At 45.6% G+C, this 22,036-nt stretch overlaps 1 protein-coding gene across 2 annotated transcripts in view; it reads left to right on the top strand.

Annotated features, from left to right (window-relative positions):
* Positions 1-22,036, top strand: part of CACNA2D4 (calcium voltage-gated channel auxiliary subunit alpha2delta 4) — a 124,966-nt gene that overhangs the window by 9,809 nt on the left and 93,121 nt on the right. For both annotated transcript variants that reach the window (XM_085568506.1, XM_085568505.1), the window contains exons 3-12: positions 550-666; positions 2,143-2,202; positions 4,294-4,456; positions 7,939-8,070; positions 8,936-8,996; positions 9,455-9,605; positions 11,181-11,255; positions 12,921-13,010; positions 19,353-19,466; positions 20,546-20,624. In XM_085568506.1, coding sequence (XP_085424632.1) covers positions 550-666; positions 2,143-2,202; positions 4,294-4,456; positions 7,939-8,070; positions 8,936-8,996; positions 9,455-9,605; positions 11,181-11,255; positions 12,921-13,010; positions 19,353-19,466; positions 20,546-20,624 — 1,042 coding nt within the window. The remainder of the gene's footprint in view (positions 1-549; positions 667-2,142; positions 2,203-4,293; positions 4,457-7,938; positions 8,071-8,935; positions 8,997-9,454; positions 9,606-11,180; positions 11,256-12,920; positions 13,011-19,352; positions 19,467-20,545; positions 20,625-22,036) is intronic.

Raw genomic sequence — 22,036 nt, 5'->3', positions numbered from 1 at the left:
CCCCTGTAAGCACTGAGCAGACCCTTCTTGCTGGAGATGTGGCAAGTTCCCTGACAGATGTGGTGGCCCTGGGCAGGACAGCCCCTGCACTGCCACGACACCAGTGGCCCCAAACACACATGACATAGTAGGAGCTGCAGTGACAGCACATTGCTCCATTCCCTTGCTTTTCCCTCTGCCTTAAGGTGTGTGAAGTGTATAATACTGTTGTGGATGTCATCACAGTGCATGGTTTGGCTTTTTAAAAGTTGGCCTTCTGCTTCTCTCTAATTTGTAGGTACTAATAGCTTCAGGTGCATTGCTCCTTTCAACGGCCACAAGCTCACAGTTGGTTCAGTTGTTTCTACTTGGTCATAGTGCTTTGAGTTATGGCCACTGATCTGCACATCCTGAATTATGGGGTGGAAAAGGGGGCAATACAAAGATGGAAGGTGATAAAATCAGAGCAGTTGTTTCAACACAAAAACAATACCCAGTTAGCAATGATAGATTCATCCCTCTCCTCAAGAACCTCCCGCTCAGCAGGATTTTTTTCCTTCCCCTGGGTAGAAGTACAAAGATGTGGAGCCAACTCTGAAAATCAAGGAGGTGGATGGCTTGGAGCTGGTGAAGAAGTTCTCGGAGCAGATGGAGAGCATGCTCCGCAGGAAGGTGGAAGCTGTTGAGGTATGACCACTGCCCTTGGGGCTTTGGGAAGGAATGTGTGTCCTGCCAGCCCCAGAGCAGCAGTCACAGGCCTCCTGCCTGCACCAGGACTGTGTGGGTGCAGGGGTTGTGTGAGGACTTCCCTGCCCAAGCAAGAGCCTGCTGGTGCAGCTGGCTGCTCAGGCTGAGCTTTAAGCAGACACTGGTGGGAGGATGTGGGCGTTCAGACAAGGGGATGCTGGCTTCTCCCTCTGCTCAAATTAGAAAATAAGACAAAAACAAAGTCTAGAAATAAATATGAGGGAATGAGCACTCTTAGGAGACAAGCTGTTTAAAAAAAAGGAGGGGGGGGGGAACCTCTCAAAAGTGAAAAATCCAGTTCATCCTTCCATAATGCACTCAGGTGGCTGAAGACTAGGGGCTTGTTTCAGCTGTGTGTGTGGCTCAAGGGGAATTTCTCCACCTCCTGAGCACAGGCTGCAAGGAAGGTGCTTGGATTTCCAGCTGTGTACAGGGGGAAGTGTGGAGGAGGTGGCAAGGGGTCTGTAGCTGTTGCAGTGTGGGAGATCAGAGCAGGTAATCGTTCTGGCCCCTCTTGCTTCCTGCATCTAAGGATTTATCATATTCCTGTGTGTTTACCTACTATGAAAAGCATATTTCTGTAGTCACAGAGCCTTGACTGTTTAAGCTTCTAATGTGGAAAAGTCATCCAGAAACACATCATTTGAATCTCCAAGTGAAATGTGGGCATATTTAGTCCCAGAGCTTTGGCCAATAACATTAAATTCTTAGCCAGACTTCTCCAGTGCTTGGATTGCCTTTGTGAAGGAGCAAAACCTAGTTTTGCTGAGACTGTTGCTGATTGTGCAACCTTGAAAACATGTGCATGTTTAGTTGGATCCCTTCCCAGTCTGTACCAACTGAGAATTAGTGCCCTGAAGCATCATACTGGAGAAAACTGGCTGATTTTATTGCCTTCCATAAATGGTAAGAGCTTATAAATGGCCACAGCATTGCCAAGCCCTTTACGAAATCCAGTCATGGTCTTTGTCTCAGTAACAATACCAGACTGAGACTCCCACAAGGCCTTTTCCTTTGATGAGATACTGACATCAAGCTGGGGCTGAAATGCCTTTCCCATGGCTTTTTGGAAGGGTTCGTGGAAAATGAAATTAAATCTGTCTGTTGTTTCTCTAAATGGACCTGTTTCTGTTTGTACATGTCCTGTGATATCTAAAATTGCTCTGGGGTTTAGCAGGGACCCTGGAGTAAGTAGGTGTGAATACACTGGGCAATAAATAGCTGCAAATAATGTACCTTCCAAGCTGTAAAATTGTAGCACAGAATGACAGGTCGGCAGGAAAGGAGGGAAAGAGGGAAGTTTATAACCCTAGACGTGCTTGTGGTGGAGGAGGCAATTGCTGATGCAGCTGGAAGAACTTCTGGAGGGCTTTGCCACAGCACCCACTCACCTTCCTTTCTGTGTGCTTGATTTAGAGGCTGGTGGAAGCAGCAGAAGATGCAGATCTGAACCATGAGTACAACTCCTCGCTGGAGGTGAGTTTCTCCTGGTCAGTGACAAACGTGGCACACATCCAGAACCCACCCCTCAGGCTCCTGGGCAGCTCAGGAACTGCCTTGTCTGCAGGACACTCAGAGGCTGCTGCAAGTAAGAGACATCCTTGGCAGATCCCAAACCTAGGAACACCAAAAAGATTCGTCCCATTGGCTCTGGGAGGGGAAGGATTTAGGAAGACGTTGGGCTGTGTGATATTATTGGCATTACTTTTACTGCACGGCCAACACTGTTATTATGTGACGTTTTAGTGCAAATTAGCCAGCACTTTGTGGGTTACTTGACTGGAAAATGAGCTAAAAATTGAGTGTGAATGAACAATGAGGAGGATGCTGTTACAAATACCACAGCAAACCGTTAATCCAAATGAACTGAGTTTCTCACCATCTTTCTTAACAGCTCCCATCATCTTTTCTGTACCAGACAGACACCCACTCGTCAGGACTTCCCTTAAGGTGAAAGTTTGGTGCTGTCCAAGCAATTTGGATAATTGGCTTTCTCTTAATAACTATTTGTTGTGGCCAAACTGTGGGATTATTGCTGGTGAGGGAAGCTGTGGAAGAAAGTCCTCTATACACAGTACAAGCACAGACGCCTTAACAGGACAGGCTACCCCTGCAAGTACATGTCTCAATGCTAGGAAAAATTAAAACACTCCTCGAAATCAAGCTGGTTACTAATTTCGTCTCACTTTTTCCTTTTTTTTTGAAAGAGTCCCATTAGCCATGTTAGTTGGGTCAGCTGCATTCACAATAAGGGGCATGGGTGAGTTGAGGTACATTGTATTTGCACACTCGTAGTGTTGCTAGTGCTTGAACTCTAATCCTTACATAAACCCTGGCTCAGATAAAGTCAGCAAAAACATCTTAAAAACATAGGTTATCCAAGGACAAAGAACGCCCTAAAGTGACTGTAGATGGTAAATCCCCAGTGACCTTCATGGGTGGGGGAAACACTGCATTGTCTTTGAGCACCTTCTGCTTGATGCTTTGCTCTGGGTGAGTGCCTACACACCCAGCTGTGTCTGTCCCTTCAGCTCCACGTCAGGGCTCTGCCAGGAGAGAAGTGATCTCTGCCAGGCTGGGCTTTAATCAGGCCCTGCTGGGGGGAGCAGGGTAATCTCTCCTGGGAAAGCTCCCCAAGGGGGGGACACAGCAGCACAGGCAAGCATGTGCTTCACAAAGTGACCTGCCACCAGCTACCTTCTACCACAGCCTCAGTTAACAGCAACATGGCTTTTCCCCCTCTCTGTTAATTTGTTTTAATGTGCTTTTGATATACTCACAAGTAGATGTTACTGGGGTAAAAGGAATCATGAGAAATCAAAAGCAGTCTGCTAATGGCATGCATGTCTCAGCCCTGAGATCTAGCCAAAGATAGGAAGAAAAAAACCCCAAGACAAAAAAAAAATTCTGCAAAGTTCCAGTTCGCTAAGGAATACACCAGGTCTGAGCTCAAATCCTATTTGAGCCTTTTTCCTACAAATGAACCAGCTACATGCCTGTATTCCTGCCATGGCAGTCTCTGCTTATTCATCCAAGATTTTCTAATGGTGGGCAACAGAGTTGTGATTTCAATACTGTCACCAGACACTGTGGCTGAAAGTCAGCTCAGGTCCCTGCTACTTGGAGTGCCAGAGTGAGGGGATGATTCCAGCTGGATGTCCCCCAGCAGTGAGCTCAGCAAGGGACAGCTGCTGTGTCCTGTAGTAAACCTGGGAGCCAGACCCCGTAAGACCCTTCACCTTTCCCCAAATCCCCTAAATACGTCTGAGGGGCACAGGAGGCTGCCATCCTGCCCCTGTGCTCTTAAGTGGCTCTTAAGCAATGCTCCTGGCATTGGTCATATGGACACATGACAACAACAAACTGGCCAGAACCCATCATTTGGGCAGCTTGACACTTCCAGTTGGTAATAGCTTGTTTGTGGCTCACTTTGATCCTATTTGAAGCCCTGATTCTCCATATGTCCCCGCTTTGTTTTAAAGAGTGTTTCTCCCCACCCCTGGCAGTGCTGGTAATAGTCTGTGCTATTCTCTTTGTCTTTATTTTTTCCATTGTCTTCATCAACAGTTTGATTACTACAACTCTCTCCTGATTAACGATAAGGATGAAAATGACAATTACGTGGAGCTTGGGGATGAATTCATTCTGGAGCCAAATGAGCATTTCAATAACCTGCTGGTGAACACAACCTACAGTGATATCCAGCTGCCCACCAACGTCTACAACAAAGGTAATGGCCTCTGCCTACTCACTGCTGGTATGGAAATTGCCAGCAGCAATACTGGAAACAAGGATGGGAATAGAAAAATAACTAACTGAGGGAAAAATATAAAAACATGGCTGGAAAGCTGCTGTCCTAAGAGACAGTATGTGCTGTCACTGTGACAGGGCTTAGGTACAATCTGCCCTTGGAAACCCTCTCGTAGTGGACAGGCCTCCATCTCAGACTGGCAGTGTATTCTCCTACAGCCCCTCCACCCAACCAAAGGTGCTGTGAGATAAACTGAGATGAGACTTTATTGGCAATTGTCGCATTGAAGAGTTGGCTCTATCACGGCCTCTAGTTGTCAGGTATCTCATTGGTGACAGTGCTCACAACTGCTCTTTTTTAGAGACACAATAGAGTTCTATTTCTCCCGTGATTTCAAATCAGTTCTATCTGCTCTGGCAGCCCCAGACCCTAAAATCTTGCTCACAACAGAGTGCCCAGCAGAGCTGGCTGTGGCTAGGTACAGCAGAACTGTGCAAAGGAGGCTGCTACCCTCTCTCAGTATAGAGAGAGGTGGTCAAACAGCAGAGAGGCACTGCCCAGCCAGCTGATTTCTTGCCCCTACACCTCACCATGACCCAGGTAGCTCCTCTGGCTGAGGCTGCAGGATGAGCAGGAGATGGAGGAGGAGGGCTGCTTCCATGCCCACGTCCCGCAGTGCTCGTTCTGCCTTCCTGCAGGACTGACTTTGGCCTCATCCCTGGGGAGCCACAATTCAGTTTTTGCCTCATTTTGACAAAACTGCTTTTAGTAAAGTGACTAAACAGCAGGTGGTAGGTGAAAGCCCCACCCTTTTCAATACTAATACAGTTAATCCTACAATGACCAGTTTCTCGTGATTCACTGCTTCTACTGCTGTTGTTCTTTGGTCTCCTGAGGCAGTGAGTCAACACAGACACCAAATATACACTGCCTCCTAGGAGTTCTTGGATTCTGCAGCTTCCTGTTGATTCTGTTATCAATGGGTAAATGTGATGGTTGGCTCTCACAATTAAGGGATGAGTATTATGTGTATGTGTCTTGGTTTGAAAAGACACCTGTCTGCTTAAGGGAGGTAGGAGCCTCCCCTGAAATGGGAAATGTAAACCCCCTCCCTCCAGATTATTATGATTTTGAAATTAAAAGGCTCTCAGGCAAAGATACGGGAATAGGAATAACAGTTCTTTACTAGGAAAACTAAAAAAACCCAAACAAACAAACAAAAAAAACCCTAAAAAAAAACCCTAATGTAATAGTACAAACAAAAAAACACTGACAGAGTCAGAATATGACCTGACACCTGTTGGTCAGTGTGTTGGTAGCAGTCCCATTAAATGGTGGATGCAGTCTTCCTGCAGTGCCAGCTGTGGTTCTGCTGGAGCAGGGATCCTGCAGAAGGGTGCAGTGTTCCTCTGAAGATCCAGTGGTGGTGTAGTTGGGCCTGGTCTTCCATTGGGAATCCAGTGGAAAAGGCTGCTGTGGTGTTCCAAAGCTCAGATTATATCCAGGTAGGAATGCTTGGCTCCTCCCCCTGGGCAAAGCATCTCCCCATGAGATGATGGAATTTTATTTATCACTGGCCCATGAACAGAGGATAATTAATAATTAATGGCCCATGAACAGAAGAGATCTCCTGGAGGGAGGATGGGTTGTGGAAGAGATAAAGAAAACTGCCCAGTGAACAGAAGATAATTGCCCCACCCTAACAGATAGGAATAGAATTATTCCCCTATTTCCAACCTAAAACAGGATGATAAGAGAAGCTCTATTGATGTGTAGTTATGCTGTTGTGATATGTTCTCCCCACAGTCCCCTTTCCCTCCCCCTTGTATTGTTGCCACCAGCTCACTGTGGTGGCCGGAGTACTTGGGAGGAGGGCAGGCTTGTTACTGGGAGGCGTGGCATGGCAACACCTGACCTCCCATCAAACTGCAAGAAAGTGATCTTGTCAGGAAAATTAATCCACAAACATCAGAAGTTCATGTCCAAAAAGGAGACAGAGGAGTCCTTTTACTTTATTTGAATAAACAGAGAGGCCATGGGGCATTCCCCTTGGGTCTCTCAAATTTTTGGAGGACACAGCCTCCTTTTTATCCCAATTTCCTGGCCACATTTCCCTTCTCTCTTTCCGACTGGCTGAAGTTCTTGAGAGGTACAGACTTCCCAGAATGCCTGATACCAAAGATTCCCCTCTAATGTATAACCCTCCCTTTTAATTTTTAATTCTTATGGAATTTAGGGTTTTCCCCCATTGTTTCTTTCATCCTTCAATGTCCAGTTTCATCCATCAGCAAACCTACAGTTTATTTGTAAAGGCAAATATCTTTTTCCATTCATCAATCAATGGAATCTCTCACATTGTTTCTTTTTTCTCTCAGTGCTAGTTTTATCTACCAGCAGACCCACAGTTTGTTTGTAAAGACAAATCCATTGTTCCTCTCAATCTCCACCAATGGATGACAAGGAAGAGTTGACTGATGGACTTTGGTAGGGGCTAGGGTTACCTGATTTTAGGAAAAAAACTTGCACTGAAAGAATAATAAAATACTGGAATTGCATTCCCAGGGAGGCAGTAGAATCACCATCTCTGGATGTGTTTAAAAAAAGACTGGACGTGGCACTGGGTGCTATAGTGTAGTTGATGTGTTAGGGCATAGGTTGGACTTGATGATCTTAGAGGTCTCTTCCAACCTCATTATTTTGTGATTCTGTGATTCTTTTATACCTTTTACACCAAAAGTATAAAAGGTGGAGCAGGCATTTTGTGGGGGAGCACATGGTGGTTTAGTTCCATGCTCCCAGCAGTGTAAATTTTTCCTTATTCAGTCTTTTGTTGCATTTTGTTAAGGCTTAGTAAACCTTTGAAATGTTAAAAGTGAGTGTTGTTTCTCGCTATTCTGAGGAGATGGGGGCATGGTAGGACAGCCCAGGCTTTGTCAAGCAAAGGGCAGGCAAAGAAGACAAGAAAGATTTGATAAGGGAAAGAAGAGAGAGAGCAACTGTGTAAATCCTAGGGCTCCTCTGCCTTAGGTAATTATACCTAGTATAAATTTAGACAGTCCTATAGAAAGGCTCTCAGTGATGCATCAGGCTGCTGCTTCTCAAGAGCCACACATCCCCTGTCAGGCAGCAGCTGAGTGCTGCCTGTGGGCTGTGCCAGCTGTGCTCAGCACTGTGCTGGCCTCCCTGGGCCTCTGAGATCATTATTCCAACCAGATGTAGGGCTCAAGGGCAGACAAGGCTGGAAAGAGGAATGGGGTTAATAGTGTCTGACCAAGCTGAGATCACCTGCAGTGGCCAATGGTGGCCTGGCCTCCAGGACTCACACAAATTGACAGGGAATGGAATCAATGTAAAGCTTTGGACAAGGTTGCAATCCTCCTGAAGCTGCCTTTGTTCCCATCCCTCTCCTCCATCAGGGATGGTGGATGTCCTCCCTTCTTTTACACAGTTTTCTCCCACAGACCCTGCCATACTCAATGGAGTTTACATGTCAGAAGCCCTCAATCCTATTTTTGTGGACAACTTTGAAAGGGATCCCACACTGACCTGGCAGTACTTTGGCAGCTCCACTGGATTCTTCAGGCTGTACCCAGGTAAAAGAGTAGAGAATGGCTTTGCTCTTTGGTCTGTGCATGGAAGAATCCAATCTGGGAAGTCTGGGGCCATCCCAGCCCCGAGAAGGGCAGGATGCAGTGAGCAGAGTGGGCTGATAAGGCTGAAGGAGTTATTCTGCAGGCATAAACCACTTAGAACCAGCCACTCAGGCACATTGCTCACACAACCCCAGAGGAGTCTGCTGGCAGGGGTCTTCCAAAAAGCTCTCAAAACACCATAGCAGGGCTCCCCTGTGGGTTTCAGTGGTGGCCAAGGTCTCTCTGACACACTGGCAGATGCAGCTGGCCAGCCTGACTGGGCATCCAGCTGTGAGTGGCACGTTAGGTCACAGCATGGGAGGGAGGTCCTGTGCTTGCAGGAACCAGTGCAGCTCTGCAGCTGCAGCCTGCCTGGTGCCACCTGGTCAGATGGCTGCGTGCCCTTGTTCTGTGACCTGGCACGTGCTGGGGAAGCTGAAAGCAGAGATGGCTGTGAGCAGAGCCTCTAGCAGGGAATCTGGGATGCATCCCACTCACTGCTGCTGCTTTTTTATGCTCTCCACCACCTCTCTGTTGTTGTGAACCACCTCAAAGTGACAAAAAACTCCAAGTACAAGCAGTTGCTTTGCAGTCAAACAGACTGTGCCTAGGTGCATTTTTTTAAGAGAAACTTAATAAACAGTTTACTCAGAACTGCCCAAGACCGAGCAGCTCTGCTTCTATTTCTGCAGAGCGGCCACTGCTGTGGCTGGCCAGCCTCGTGTGCTCCCTGGGGCAGCCAGGGAACAGCAGCAATGCAGCTGCCTGGGGAGCAGGTGCCTTCCTGCCTGTGTGTGCTGATTGCTTCTCTTGCTGCTCTCTTCAGGAATAAAGTGGCTACCAGATGAGAATGGAGTCATCTCCTTTGACTGCAGAAATCGTGGCTGGTAAGGTTTGGAGAGACTTGGCCAAAGCACCTTTCATCCTTCCTCTCTCCCCCTTCTCCAAGGTCACACCTTGGTGAGTTAATGTCCTGTGGTGGTCCTGCAAGAGATGGGGGGGTACATAAACAAAGGTAATAGCAGGTTGGGAAGCCCTGCCAGCAGCAGTTTTCCCTGTGGCTTCTAACATGTGCCACATGGAAATTACACTTCTGTGACTGGGAGGTGCTGAGGATATTTAGGTTTCAGAACTGTGGTGTGTTTACTCAGTCTGCTCGGCATGGCTAAAGCAGACTTTACCATTGGTCACTCTTGGATGTATGTCTGCAGTAGGCTCAGCACTTCCCAAGGAGGAAGTGAGGTGGCTGTGCACGCGGTGCTGTGGCTGGCACGGTGACAGCAGCATGCCCAGCATTGCTCCTCCCTGGCTCTCACCCTGCTTCCTGGTGCACTTTGTTCTGCAGGTACATCCAAGCAGCCACCTCTCCCAAGGACATTGTCATCATTGTGGATGTCAGTGGCAGCATGAAGGGCCTGAGGATGACCATTGCCAAGCACACCATCATCACCATTTTGGATACTCTGGGAGAAAATGACTTTGTCAACATCATTGCAGTATGTCTGCCTCCATTCCAGGCTGAGCTGGCCTCTGGTGCCTCCTTTCCCTCAGCAAATCACAGTGACCTACCTCCAGCAGCACTTATATATGGAAGTTGCCCAGATGACCCTTGGGAAGGCAGCTTTGTGTGGTCAGCAGGGTGGCTGCCAGGTCATTTCATCTCTCCTCCACAGACGATGCTGGCTGCATCTTTTTGCTTTCTTAGGGATGTGACTACAACAGATAATAGAGGGCTGCAGAGAGACATCTGAGATAATAATTCACCTAGCTTGCCATAACACTGTATTTGGGTCCAGCAGCAGCAGTGTAAGCCTCAGGATAATGTTGCCAGGCTAAAAAACTACCACCATATGCCTTTTTGTGCACCAGCATCCTGCAAGGCTGCCCTTACAGTTCTGAGTCAATCAGCTGGGCTGCATGGAGCTTGGTCAGGAAGCTTCAGTGTTAATCTCTTCTTTTTTGAGCCCTGGCAGGGTGAGGATGGGCTGGTTACCCACAGAGAACCAGCACCACTGGCCACAGAAAGCAAAACTTCTTTCCATGACTCATAGCAAGACTGGTGCTATGTTAAAGGCTCCTTGCCTTCTAATTTTCAAAGCTAATTCAAACACCGTCTCCTTCCCAAGGCTTCTTTCTATGATAGCTTGCCAGGGCACAGTCACTGAGATATAAATTTTGCTTTTTGTTGATAGCTTCTTATGTTAGCTAATTAGAAACTCCAGTGGCAACAATTCTGTCTTTATATGACTGGACAGATGGAAGAGTGAACAGTGTTGGCAGAAAAATGGAGGGGAGTCATTAAGGAGTTTGAAATATCATCTGTTCTTCAAAAACAATCCCAGAAATACCATGCTTATATATATATATATATATATATATATATATGTGTGTGTGTGTGTGTGTGTGTATGTATATTCCTTTACTGCACTCCCACCAAGAGCCTGCTGGCTCAGAGACATTATAGCCTGACCTAAGTTCTTAGTATCAGCTGAGCATCTCAGGAATTGTGGCCTCTTAGGAATTGCACTCTCCTGAACCTTGCAGGAAAAGGTTCACAGGGCCTTACCAAGCTTTACCTGGCATGTCACAGCCTAGAATCATCCACTCCCCTAATTATCCCAGTCCAGTGGACATGTGCTGACCTGGTTTGTTATTGTTCAGCCATGCACCAGGGGCTTCAAACTTCAGGTTACAAGGTTCAGCTGGTGCCTGGCACTCAAAGTCTCCAGAAGTGAAAACTATGTGCAAAAAGTGCTAGAAGCAAGGCCAGGGATACAAGTTCATAAAGTGGGGATAAAAACTTTGTGTTGTGGGTGGGGGAAAAAAAAAACCTAACTTTGTATGTGTAGATATGTTCAGCTAGAACTCAGCAAAACACTGTAATTAATATGGTATTCAAACAAACAGAAGAGTCATCAAAATCTTAGTTTGCCATGATAACTATAAACAATTTTTAAGGGAAATGGGTATGAGATGTTGCATGCTGCTTTCTGAACATGTACCTAGGACGTGAACCCATTTTGTGAATTTTCTCCCATAACAACCCCTTTCTTCTCATTTTCTCTTTGCAGTACAATGATTATGTTCATTTTATCGAGCCCTGTTTTAAGGGTATCCTGGTCCAAGCAGACAGAGATAACAGAGAGGTGAGTACCAGGCCCCTCTCAGTGTGACTTGGGTAGCTCTCTTCATGCAGGCAGAGCATGGGGTTGAGATGCTGTGAGATGAAACTCCAGGGGCAAGGAACAGGGTTTGCATTTCAGAAGCCAGCACCAGTTCAGTGCTGTGTCCTGTGGCTCACCCTGAACTGCCCAAGCTGCTGTGACACGAGACCAGCTGGTGGGTGAGCAGCAGCCACAGCTCCCCTGTGTCCCCACCACCAGCAGACCTAGCCCAGCCTGCCTTATTAAAAACTGGGTGCAGAGGGCAGAAGGTCTCCATCTTAGACATCCTCAGCCCTCAGAAATGAGAGTAATCAGTCTTTAGCTTGTGAGTATGTTCTCAGCCTGGCCTGATCCTTCATCAAGGTGGAGTGCTAGCAAGCCCTCTCTGAGGAGGGGTTTTGCTGCTCTGATCCAGGAGGGTTCAGCAGCCCGAGGTGGCCAGCCTGTTCCACCACCCTCCTGATTGACTGCTATTTTTATCTTCTCTCCCTGTTTTGTTTTCCTTCTTCTTCTTTCAATTTTTTTGTATTTGGGTTTGTATTACTAGAACCTGATATATATATCTACATAGGAATATTGTATGTACTACATCCCTATATATTTAGGGTTTGTATTACTACATTCCCTATATGCCTTCAACAGCCAGATTTCTTTTCCAGATTAGCTCTAGGCCACAGACTAGGACTACAGAGGGTGATGTCTTTGCAGGGATTCCCAAAGGATTCCCAAACATTCTGGACACTATCTTGCAGAGAGGGTTTAATATAAGCAGATCAACGCTGCTTAAGTCATAGACAAGCATACAAATTTTTCTTTTTCCCCATCCTGTTGCTTTTGGGTGCATAGGATGTTGTTTTTTTTTTCCTGAAGGAGCAGATAAGGGAAAGTCAGATTTCCAGTAGTTTTGCCCCTTCCATGGGTTGTCAGAGACTGAGAAATGCAGTCCTGCTGGAGATGCATGGGTGCAGCCTTTGCTGTGCTTCCCCTTCCTGCCCTGGTCAAAGGGAACCCTGCCTGCAACTCATTCCTTGTTAGGGTTAGTTGGTGAGACTCTAAAAGTGTGAAAGATTTTGGTTTGTTAGTTGAGTAGTTGAAGAAGAGGTTTGGAATGTGTGAAGTTGAGTTTTTAAGGTTGTTTATATTTTTTTTATCTGTAACTTTTTTTTTACTTGTTGAGGTTTGTTTAGTATAGAAGTAGTTTGTTTTGAGTTTTGGGTGGTTTTTACATTATATATTTAAAATTATATGTTGTATGTTTATAGATTTGTGTTCATGCTTATTACTTATGTTAAACAGTGAATTTTTACCTTAAACTAATAGAAAAGTGTCACCATCACACTAAGACATGGAGGACAACACAAAAGAGAAGAAGGCTAGGACACACCTAGATTCCTTTCTCTTGTACTCTTGAATTATATTCTAAAAACCCCAAAATTCTACTTTTCTACCCTGTGTCAATTCACCTATTACACTACTCAAACCCTTTTGACTTGTAGTTCCTCGTAGAGTTGGTAGCTTCTCTTACAGGCTAAACTCGAAGACACAGGTCTTTTTGACTTCTTGCTGGGGTCTCAAGACATCCAGGGCAGACGGGGGGATATCCTGGACTCCAACAATTCCTGGTTTTTTTTGCTCTCTTTTTGCCAGCACTTCAAGCAGCTGGTGGAGGAACTGCAGGCAAAAGGAGTGGGGACTGTGAGCAAGGCTTTGACAGAGTCCTTCAAAATCTTGAGAGAGGTAAGAGTTGCTTGGGTGGGGCACGAGTGTCCCTGCCCAGCCGTCATTCCTCTCCCCCAGTGACAGCACATCCCTCAGGGTGCTGCAGTGGGGAGCAGGCAGGAGCTGATCTCATGGATCCCAAATTTGTGACAAGCAGTGTGCAGGGCTCACCCATCTTAGGGGAAGCGTTGGTTTGTGCACCATGTCCACAGCCCAGCAAGGATCAGGAGCCAGCAAGGCTGTGACCTCATGAGTTTCCTTAATGAGCCCCACAACTGGGCACTGCCCAGGCACCTTTACAGATGGTGGCAATAAAATACAATTTCATCAGCTGAGGGCCACAATTCTGGTTGTAGGTAATGTTATTAGTGAGCAGTGATGATAATGAAGACTTGAAAAATTATTCTTCAGATTTATTTTAATGTCACTTTTCTGAGTATCGGTGCTTGGGGAAGAAATTACAGGTACAGGAGAATTGATCCCTCTGAAAAGAACCATAAATGATTCATTGCCTCATGTGAATAGGAAATTCAGTAGCCTGGAGCTAAATGTACATTTAATTCTGCTTCTTAAGGAATGGTAACAAGAAAAAGGACCAAGAAACAGCTGAATACCCTCATCCCCTCATGGCACTGTTTATAGTGGGGTTGTGGATCACAGAATCATAGAAGGACTTGTTGGAAGGGGCCTTAAAAGCTGAGAAAAAATGCATCCTCCACTGAAATAGCTGAACCAAAAATGCCTCCAGGGAGTGTTGCCCATGCACCCCAGTGGACTAATAGTAATAGAGAAGAAACTTCTTAGTCCTGTATTGGTAATAGAAGAGGAAAAGGGGTTTTGTCAGTGTATCCCAAAACAAATCTGTGCAGTCACAGTCAGTAGAAGGGGGGAACTTTGATGGAATTGACTACCCCCTTCTCATCAGACAAATTCCCACTCTCAGTTGCTCCTCACAGGCGCTTCTGTTACTGCTCATGGGAGCATAAGCAGGAGAATGAAAATTGCAACATCACACTGATGAAACAGGCTTTGCTGATTACAAGAGACAACCAGTAATAATATCTGTAATGAAAGTGGCTGCAAAATTTCCATGGTAATTTTCCTCAGTTCAATTGCTCACAGAATTAATAGCCCAGCAGAGACCTACTCAATGAGGTATGAGTAGCAAAGAGGGCTTGAAGAAGAGCACAAATCTCTCACTGTCTTTGTTTTCCTCCATTATCTTCTGGGGGAGACAGGGCATATTTTAATCCATGACACAATTTGCAGACCAGTTTCAGGAGAACAGCTAGCCAGAGATCCCCCTGTCCCTCTCTGCCATGCTCAATAAACCACTTGAACTCTCCATTTCAATTTACCACAAACTAAGTGGTTTCAATAAAATATGCATCCAAGGGAAGCCATGGTCTTAAGCACACATTTATGAAGTGCTTCAAAATTCTCAGGTGTCAAGTGCTATCTTTTGAGGTGTTTTCTTATTTATTATAAGTTTTAATCTGTCTCGCTGCTCTCTTCTCTTCCTTGTTGCAACAAGCTTGGCCTGCCTTGTTCTCTCCCCTTTTTCCTGCAGGATTTATACCCCTTTGTTCTGCTTCCAGGCTGCCTCCCCTGAAACACCATCCTCCTTACACTGTGTGAGTGCTGCAGCTGAGAGCTATCAGGCGCTAAGCAGAGCAGAATAATTGCCTTCCCTGTTTTACACATCGTACTCCTCTTAACAGGACTTAAGACAACAGCTACAATTTTTTCAGGCACTGTCACATTGTTAATTCCTATTCAGCTGATGTGTCTCTGCAGCATCCCTCCCCAGGCAGTATCCACCCTCCTCTTCTGTGTTCCAGCCACTGCCTCTCCTTTCCAATGCACATGCGTCCTCCTTTCTCAGCATACACTTAGAGCATGTATTTTGAAAGCTTCTGCTTTTCCCACCCTGTGGAGGACAAGAAAAGCCAAGTTGTGCTTTCCAAGGCCTCCTTGGAATGATGTTTTCTCTTACCACGAGGCTGATTTTAATTGTGCCTTGACTCAGAAATCACATAAACATTGAAGTTAATTGAGTGGGTCATTCCAGAATGACTATAGGTGGAAAAAAGATGATGAAACTGGTAACAGACTGGATTTCAGTGAGACATAAAATTCTGAGCAAACTGGTGCTGTAAAAATAATGAACCTGTGTGCTGATTCAAGTAAACAAAGGTTTGTGGCTCTCACATCTCACTAGTGTGTACTCATTTGCACATTCACAAAATGAGTGTGTTACTAATTTTTCTAGCAGCATGCTAGATGTTTAAGGACAGTTTATCCATCCATTGTCTATCTTTTCTGTTGGTTGCCTCTTCATCCTTTGGAATCTTGTATAGTCCCAGTCAGGTCTCAGCCCATGAGGCAAGTAGTTCAGCTACACTTTCTGCAATTCTTTCCCTTCACACTGAGCACAGATTATTTAAATGCTTTAAATTAGTTTTTTCTTTAACCCTGTCACTTTGTCACCCTGCCTCTAATTAATTCATTCTTTTCTTAGTTTCTTATCAGTTCAGTAAGTACCCAGCCATTACAATATTTTCCTTTTGATGACAAAGGATGGAGGCTCTAAAGCATCTCTACCTGACCATCTCCCTCTGGTTTTTATCATCTGGTATTGTATTATTTTTACTCCCTTTCTTAGGGAACACTTAGAAATTCCTTCTTGATTCCAGTCACATTTTTATGGACCCGGATTCTACAGCATATTTTTCAGGATATGCAAAGCTCAGAATTTCCTGTTTACCAGTTCCTACTATCTTGCTTAATGCCCTTTCTCGTTTCTCCTTCACTGGCTTTGTTTTCTTGTCTGCTGCTGATTTTCTCCCCATGAGATGCTTTCCACCAAGTTTGAATTTTCAGTAGTTCTGGAGGCCATTCCAGAGGCAGGTCTGCATAATAATGGGGCAGGAGAAGATGGAGAGGGGCTGCTGAGTCTCCTGGTCAGACATGCACATAATCAGCACACGTGCCTGCACTTCTCTGGGCCATGCTGATAGCTCTTATCATTTCACTGGGAGCTCTGTGCCAGCCTATAACTGCACAGTAAAAGGCAATGAGCAAACAAGGCAGTACAAGAGACTGTGACCCTGAATTAATTAGATCATGCCTGTTAGTCCTGGCAACGTGACTGAAGTTATACAGTTCTGTGCCTCCTTCACTGACCCAACTCTAGCCTGCATTTCTTCAGACATCTCTTCTGTGGACGTGTTATTCCTCGTCTCCCCTTCTTTCATGCTCCTGAGACTTCAGTCAGAGCAGGGAATTATGCTCAGAGCTTGCTGCAAATGCTGTCAGATCATTTGCTACAGCTGCAGCCAGTCACAAAGGACCTAAAAACTAGGGATTACCTCTTGTTCGTTTGTTTTCTAAATCTGTCTGTTTAATCTCCATTTCTATGACACTGATGATCTCATTTTCCCTGTTGAAAATATCATCTACTCCTGTAATTAGGAGATTGCTGGTTCTGATACAACATCCAATTTCTCAGTATCTCAGTATTATGAGTTCTGAAGTAAGCTTCATGAAGAGGTCTTAAGTAGTTTGATGAAATAGTGGGTGACCTTAATTAAGTGTTAATATAATAAAAATCCAAACTGACGTATTGTAGATTGCAACAGTTTGGAATAAGCTTGTTTTGAGCCACAAGGTTCATATATCTGATCTGAGCCTCATTCTGACAGCATCTCTGCACCCTGTGCCTCCCTGGTGGACACTCACACTGTCTGTTCTCTCTGCTAATCTGCAGCCAGTTGATCTCTGTCCCAGAAATAGCTCACTTGAGCCTCTGGCTTTTTCCTACCTGCTGGTCTTTAGCAAAATCCCATGAGGCTCTCACCTGCTTTTGTCCTTTGCTAAGAGCATCCTGGGCTTGTTCCTGTTGTACAGCCTTTACTGCCTGACTCCCCTCTGAATGTGCTGCTCTGGGGACACGAGAGAGGAGGAGCACATCTAAACACCTCATCCTGACTTGGTGTTTCCCATAGATGCTTCACCTGAGAGCAACTAGTTAGAAATGACCCTATTACAGCACTGTCAAAGACCACCCTAGGTCGCGGGGTGGCTTCGTGTGGTGGAAAAACTTCTCCTCCAACCTGTGCTTCCAAAGAAAGGCTCAGCAGTCTCTTGTTGTTTGGTCTCATGGTTGTTTATTGCAAGTTATCTAAAAGATTGTTTTCTCAGGCTGCTGCGGTTTGCTCAGCAGCTCTGGCAGAGGCGCACACACCCTGACACCCTTCTCTGTCTGGTGTCTTCTCCCCCCCGCCCCTGGCTGCTCCTGTCTTTTATATGGTACATTACATGATGAATGTTTACAGTTTTCCCCCAATGCCTACTACCTATATTAAATGGTGCTTTTCTACTCTAAACCAATCTGTGAGTGCCAACATCACCAAGAACATGGAGGCAAGGAAGAAGAAAGAGGAGGAACAGGACCGGCCTACATCCCTCCATCTTAAAACTTCTGACCCCCATGTACAAAACTAAAATCCCCCTGTACAGCACTAAAAAATTCTTCCCTATACTTTGTAACTACTTCTACTATATCTAAACTTCTGTGACTGCTTGTTCTCCCTGCAACATTGATAAATCATTCTATGGCTCAAACCCAAAATCACAGCTGTTTCCAGCTGCCTGCCAGGGTCTCAAATGCTTCTGACCAGGGCCTGGAACCTCCAAAAATGTCTGAGGGACATTTTGAGTTCCCACACATCACCCTTCTAACTCCTGGTCATCTGTACTGGTTCTGGTCAGTGATACAAGCAGGGGCACAGCCAGAGGGGTTTGTACCCATGGTCATTCAGAAGCTGTTGAATCCATTCTTCCTGCAGTGTAGTTACAGGTAGTGTGTGAAGGTGGAGGAGGCAGGACTGATAACACAGATGGTGGCAGAAGGGGATTTTACGGTGGCATTAGCACTGAGCCTGGTAGTTTCATAATTGCAATGTAATTGTAGGAGTGGTGAAATTGCTGGGGAAATCTGGGCTTGGAACTGGCTTTGAGGTGTTCATGATCATGAATGTTAATCTGCCGTGGAACCACAGGACCAGCCACATTGGTAAAGGCATTTGTTGGTCATAACAGCATTATCAAACATGAAAGGAGTTGGGAATTGAACCCTAAAACACCTGAAAACTCCCAGTTCATGGCCTGTGCTCTTGTTCTCCCGTCCAGGGATTTCATTTTATGCAATTAATTGTGCCACTTGGATACCTTTTTTTCTCATAAGATATAACTATCCTCTCCAGTTTAAGATTGCTGCTGTTTGATGTAACCTTCATCACCCTTCAGTTGGTCTCCTGTATCTTCCACATCTCATGCTATTGCTTCTCATTAATCTTTGTTAGCAGGAGAGCTGTTGTCTCTCCTTCCATAATTTTTTTGCTCTGCATCAGTCTCTGTACCCTCTGTTGGTCAGACTTTTCCTTGCTCACAGCACAGCAGCAGTGAGAGGCAGGACAAGGAGAAGCACGGAGTGCCACTGAGCTGGCAGCTGCAGTGAAGTGGCTGCTCAGTTTTGTCCCTGGGATGTCCTCAGCTACCTCTGCTGCTGGCTTTAGCACTGTGTTGGTGCTGCATGAGGCCCTCAGTTCTCTAGAGGAGGTACCTGAGGCCGTGGGAAGCACACAGAGCAGGAGACAAGCAGCTTTCCAAGGCTGCTTCTCTCTGGCTGGACAGGCGGGGTCTTGTAGGAGCTCATCTGTCCAACACCTCTGCAGGTGCCCTTGGGAGCACATCAGTGTTTGTACCAGGGTCCTGATGCACTTCTGCTCTGCCTTAAATATCTCTTATGCATAAATAACAGGTCATCTGTCATGTCAGTGTATGCCCTCTCTATCTGGCACATCCATAACCTTTCCCAGCTCTGATGTCAGTAGCCTTCTTTCTTCATATGCTCCTGCCCTTCTTTGCTATTCCTTGGCAGATTGATGGATTCACCCTGAAATAATGAGTCTGATTTCCCACTCCTCTCACATTTTCTGCCATAAAAAGTGACAGTTACTGCTGTCAAATCAGAATTGCCATGTTTATGGTCAATCTATCATTGTTTTGCATAAACCAATGCGACTGTGCAAGATGTGAAGCAGCAGGGAATCGCACCCTTCCTCCACAGCACTTATTTTCTCCTCATTATTTTACTTCTGCAAAGCCTCCTGTGTCTGCATGTGCCAGGCAGGGCTGTATAAATAAAAAAATCTATATGCAGCATGCAAACACAATCCTCTTTCTGAGCAGTGTGAGGTTTGCAAGTAGAAGTCAGGCTCACCGTGAATAAATAGAGTGCAGTTCCTTAAAAACAACCTGTGGTGGGATAAGCAGTGCTCTCCCTCTCTGTTTTAGTTCAGAGATGCTGGCCAAGGAGGTTTGTGTAACCAAGCCATCATGCTGATCACTGATGGAGCCGTGGAGGATTATGAAGCTGTGTTTGAAAAATACAACTGGCCTGATCGGAAGGTTTGTCTGGGAAATAAATAGATAAATAGAAAGGGAGGGGAAAGATGCTGTTTTGCTGTGCTGGGAGTAGAAGAGCATGAGCCAGGATATCAGGCAAAGCTGAGCATTCACATATTCCAGTACCTGAATACCCATGGGCACCTGACTGTAAATGCAAATGAAACAGCCAGGCAGGAGCCTGCTGTGGTGATTTCTGAGGTGAGAGGATTACAAATGCATATCTTTAGGTCAGGGAAGCTTTTCCTTTTCATACACTTTGTTTTCTAAAGGTGTGGGCAATCTAAATGTTCTCCTGATAAGATTATAAAGACTGAATTGAGTATTTCAAAATTAAAAAACAACTTTTGCTAATAGTTTTAATTCATAGGACTGTTTGTAACTGGTCCTGTTCAGGAAGGGTTTGGTTATTCAGAGTTCTTATGGTGGCCAGGGGAATGGTCCAAACAGCCTCTCTAGGTGCCTTCCAGCCCTTTTTACTCTGATGTCTGATTACAGGCTTGCACTAGCAGAGCTGGCTGTGAAAATGTAATAGACCACTGCTCATCCTAAACCCTCCTGATTTATTTGTTTACCTCATCCCAGCTGGCAGCAATGCATAAAGGAAGAGAAGCAGCCTACTGAGAGAACAGAGCAGGGGGCTGTTAAAACAGTTTTATTTCAGGATTGGCTCTTTTGTTGGCGGTCAAATGCAAGAGAAATGGTAAAGCTCTCTCTAAATGTTTCATGTGGCCAGCTGTTCCCCTGGGTAAAGGACTCCTGGGAGCTATAAACCTCTCTGCATGTGGTTGCTGAATGCCTGGCAGAGCTGCTATCATAAAATCAAACTGAATTTGCACTTTTGCTTTGTTATTCAGATGATCCTGGGCGCTAACTTGGCTTTCTGGGCTTATTGTAATTGGAAATTAAGTTCCAGGCCACAAAACAGGAAACAAATGGCGCGAGAGGCTCCCGTCTCTGTGTGAAGGCAGAGCTACTGCTCTCACCACGTTCACACCAGTGGACAAGGGCATGCCAAACTTCAGCCATTTGGATTTGGTAGCACATTTCAGCCTCATTCTCCTGTCTGTTTGTGCTCCTAGGTCCGGGTGTTCACGTACCTCATTGGACGGGAGGTCACTTTTGCCCCAAACGTGAAATGGATCGCCTGCAACAACAAAGGTGCTGTGTGGGAATGGTGCCCAATCTCCCTGCACCCCTCCAAGGCTTACCCACCACTGCTGGGGCCCACAAGCCCTTGCTTGGAAGACAACCTAAGGAAAAAGCAGACCCTGCTGGCCCACATGAAGTGTGCCTGTGTCCAAGTAACACAAGTCCTCCGTGCTGAGCCACCGCATTTTCCTGTCACCGTGCCAAGGGACACCATGACCAAGATTCACTCTGGCTGTAGTCCACCTAAGTCCCCTGTGCTCATTGTGTCCCAGTTGCTGGCTTTTGACCATCTGTCAAAGCTCTCTTAGAGAGCCTGAGATATTTTGGCTGAGACATAAAACAAACATTGCTGCTTTAAAGATTTTACAGCAATCTTCACAGGGTCTGCAGGTTAACCCCTGTATCATGGCCAAAATCTTTGTGTGTAAGTGATTTTCACTGAGGTACCAAAATAGCTTGTTAATCCCACCCAAAACCCACTATTCTCTCTAACTGGCATGAAATTAAGTGAATGAGAAAATCCATCCACAGTAGGTGAGTCACCTCTATGCATTTGGGGCCAGTTAAAAAGTCAAGTTAGCCCTGTCAGAGTCTGCAAGAGTAAAGGAAGAAAGGGAAAAAAAGCCATCCATGTTTGGGCATCACCTGGCTTCTGGAGACAGCGATGCTAGTTACATCAGTGTCCTGTATAAACAGGGAAAGGAAGGGAAAACTGAAGCTACCCAGCTTCAGGTACAAACTTTTCCAGCCCAAGTAGTGGTTCCAGCAGAGCATGAAATGCATGAGAACATTTGCTGCTGAGAACAGCTGACAGGAGAATTCCTGGCCTGTAGAATGTCTGTGAGCTGGGGATTCTCAGGGCTCAAGCATTCATCTAATTAGTGCTATGAATTACGCATAATATTTTTATGTTTTGTTAAATGAAGCAAACCCCTGGGTTTCAGATTCTGTATTCAGCCAGGAGATCAGTGACAGAGAATTCATGGTACTGTTGGTTGAAATGTCAGAATGCATTCTTCTGAATAACCAGGTAACAAAAATGTGCTCTTTGCACTTGCATTCTCATTTACCAGATTTGAGCTGTGCAGAGGGCTCCCTGATTTTGGTTTTTCTGTTTCAATGTTTCATATAACTCTTTTGGTCCTTGTTTTCGAGCACACTAAATCTGTTTTCACATCGCAAAGCTTATCAGAACATGAACCCTTTCACATGGAAGTGCTTTCCTGGTGATTGGAAAGTTTTCCATCTATCTGACTTATTCTATCCTATACCAAGTACAACCAGTGCCTGTGGTGAGAAGCAGGACACAAGAATCCTTATGACATTACTCTGTGTTAGCGCAGTACTAGTTAGCAGTACTTCTGAGGACGTTTTGGTAACTTGAGAACATCCTTCCCCGTACTCCTTGTTGTAGTTTTAGA

Source organism: Lonchura striata, chromosome 1A (genome assembly GCF_050655825.1).
Source record: "Lonchura striata isolate lonStrDom1 chromosome 1A, ASM5065582v1, whole genome shotgun sequence".
In the NCBI taxonomy this organism is placed as follows: Eukaryota; Metazoa; Chordata; class Aves; order Passeriformes; family Estrildidae; genus Lonchura; species Lonchura striata.
Note: the sequence above shows the minus strand (reverse complement) of the source record. Positions and strands in the feature narration are given on the sequence as shown.